The 1,238-nt window shown below is 30.9% G+C and overlaps 1 protein-coding gene across 1 annotated transcript in view; it reads right to left on the bottom strand.

The window, feature by feature from the left end:
• stl (ADAMTS metallopeptidase stall) overlaps positions 1-532 on the bottom strand; it is a 2,923-nt gene extending 2,391 nt beyond the window's left edge. Inside the window, exons 1-2 of the mRNA XM_018550114.1 lie at positions 404-532; positions 106-318 (exon numbers count right to left, since the gene is read on the bottom strand). Coding sequence (XP_018405616.1) covers positions 106-318; positions 404-532 — 342 coding nt within the window. The remainder of the gene's footprint in view (positions 1-105; positions 319-403) is intronic.
• Positions 533-1,238: the final 706 nt, after the last annotated feature.

Raw genomic sequence — 1,238 nt, 5'->3', positions numbered from 1 at the left:
AGAGAGAGAGAGAGAGAGAGAGAGAGAGAGAGAGAGAGAGAGAGAGAGAGAGAGAGAGAATAGAAATTTAAAAGTCAGTTTTTCTCTTAAAAAAATATCACCGACCAATCCATGTTCCTGACAAAAACTTATGGCTGCGGATCCCTCATGATTCTTGTGAAGATAATAACAAGGATCCGGAGCATTTAACTGCGACAATTCTTCTGTGATGCTCTTTGCATTGTGTTTCCAGACTTGAAACTGAGGCGATACGATGTTGTCGTTTCTACGTAGATTCAACTGGATCAATTGCCCAAAGACCTTGAAAGTTAAGGGAATCTGCAAATTGAATAATAATTAAATCAAATGTAAATAATTTTTGTAAGTCTTACACTTTTAAAGAATAAATTTAACTTTAACGTACCTCTGATGCGCCTTTCGAGTTCCATACTGGCAGCAATATTACCTCAGTATCTTTCGGTATATTACGCGCATACACTTGATTTAATAAAATTATTAACATTAATCTAAATATAAAGAACATGCTCTTCATCGTGTGTTTCAAGTTCAAGTACTTGGAAGAACATAATTATATATCTCTTTATATTTTTAAATATATATATTATACATACACGATATAAAACCCGTATATTCGTTATCATTTCGGAAGTTTATGTACAAAATGCATACTGGTACCTGCATTTAAAAATATGCATTGTGTCATTGACACTTGCGTATGTATAAGCTACTTATGTTTTCAGTTTTTGAGCAGAAAAATTAACTTGACCTATGGTACCAGCAGTGGCGATGTAATTCGGAAAAACTATTTATATAGCTAATATATATGTAAATAGCACGTGATGATAACAATAAAGTCGCACGCTTGATTTTAATTCACAATAATTTGATTTCTTGAATTCCAAAATCAAAATTACTATAAAAATTTGTAATTTATTGTACACTAATAAACTTTGCCTCGGTATAAAGGAGGTAACAAGTATGACAATAACCACAAAGCGTTTTATTTATATCGAAAATATCGCCAGAAAACTGCTGTATAGATGCGGGAAGAGGTAGAAATAATAAAGAAAAATTTTACTTGTTACAAATAGTAATAGTATTAAAATATCTCAATAAAAACAATAAATAATAATTGCGATCAATAATAAAATTAATTTATAGAAGATTCGGCAGTGTATCTAGCATGCTTGGCAATGCTCGTTACAACTATAAATATATAATGATGTTTAGAGGATATA

The sequence above is a fragment of the Cyphomyrmex costatus genome, unplaced genomic scaffold, assembly GCF_001594065.2.
Source record: "Cyphomyrmex costatus isolate MS0001 unplaced genomic scaffold, Ccosl1.0 scaffold932, whole genome shotgun sequence".
NCBI lineage: Eukaryota > Metazoa > Arthropoda > Insecta > Hymenoptera > Formicidae > Cyphomyrmex > Cyphomyrmex costatus.
This window is presented reverse-complemented; position numbering and strand designations above follow the sequence as displayed.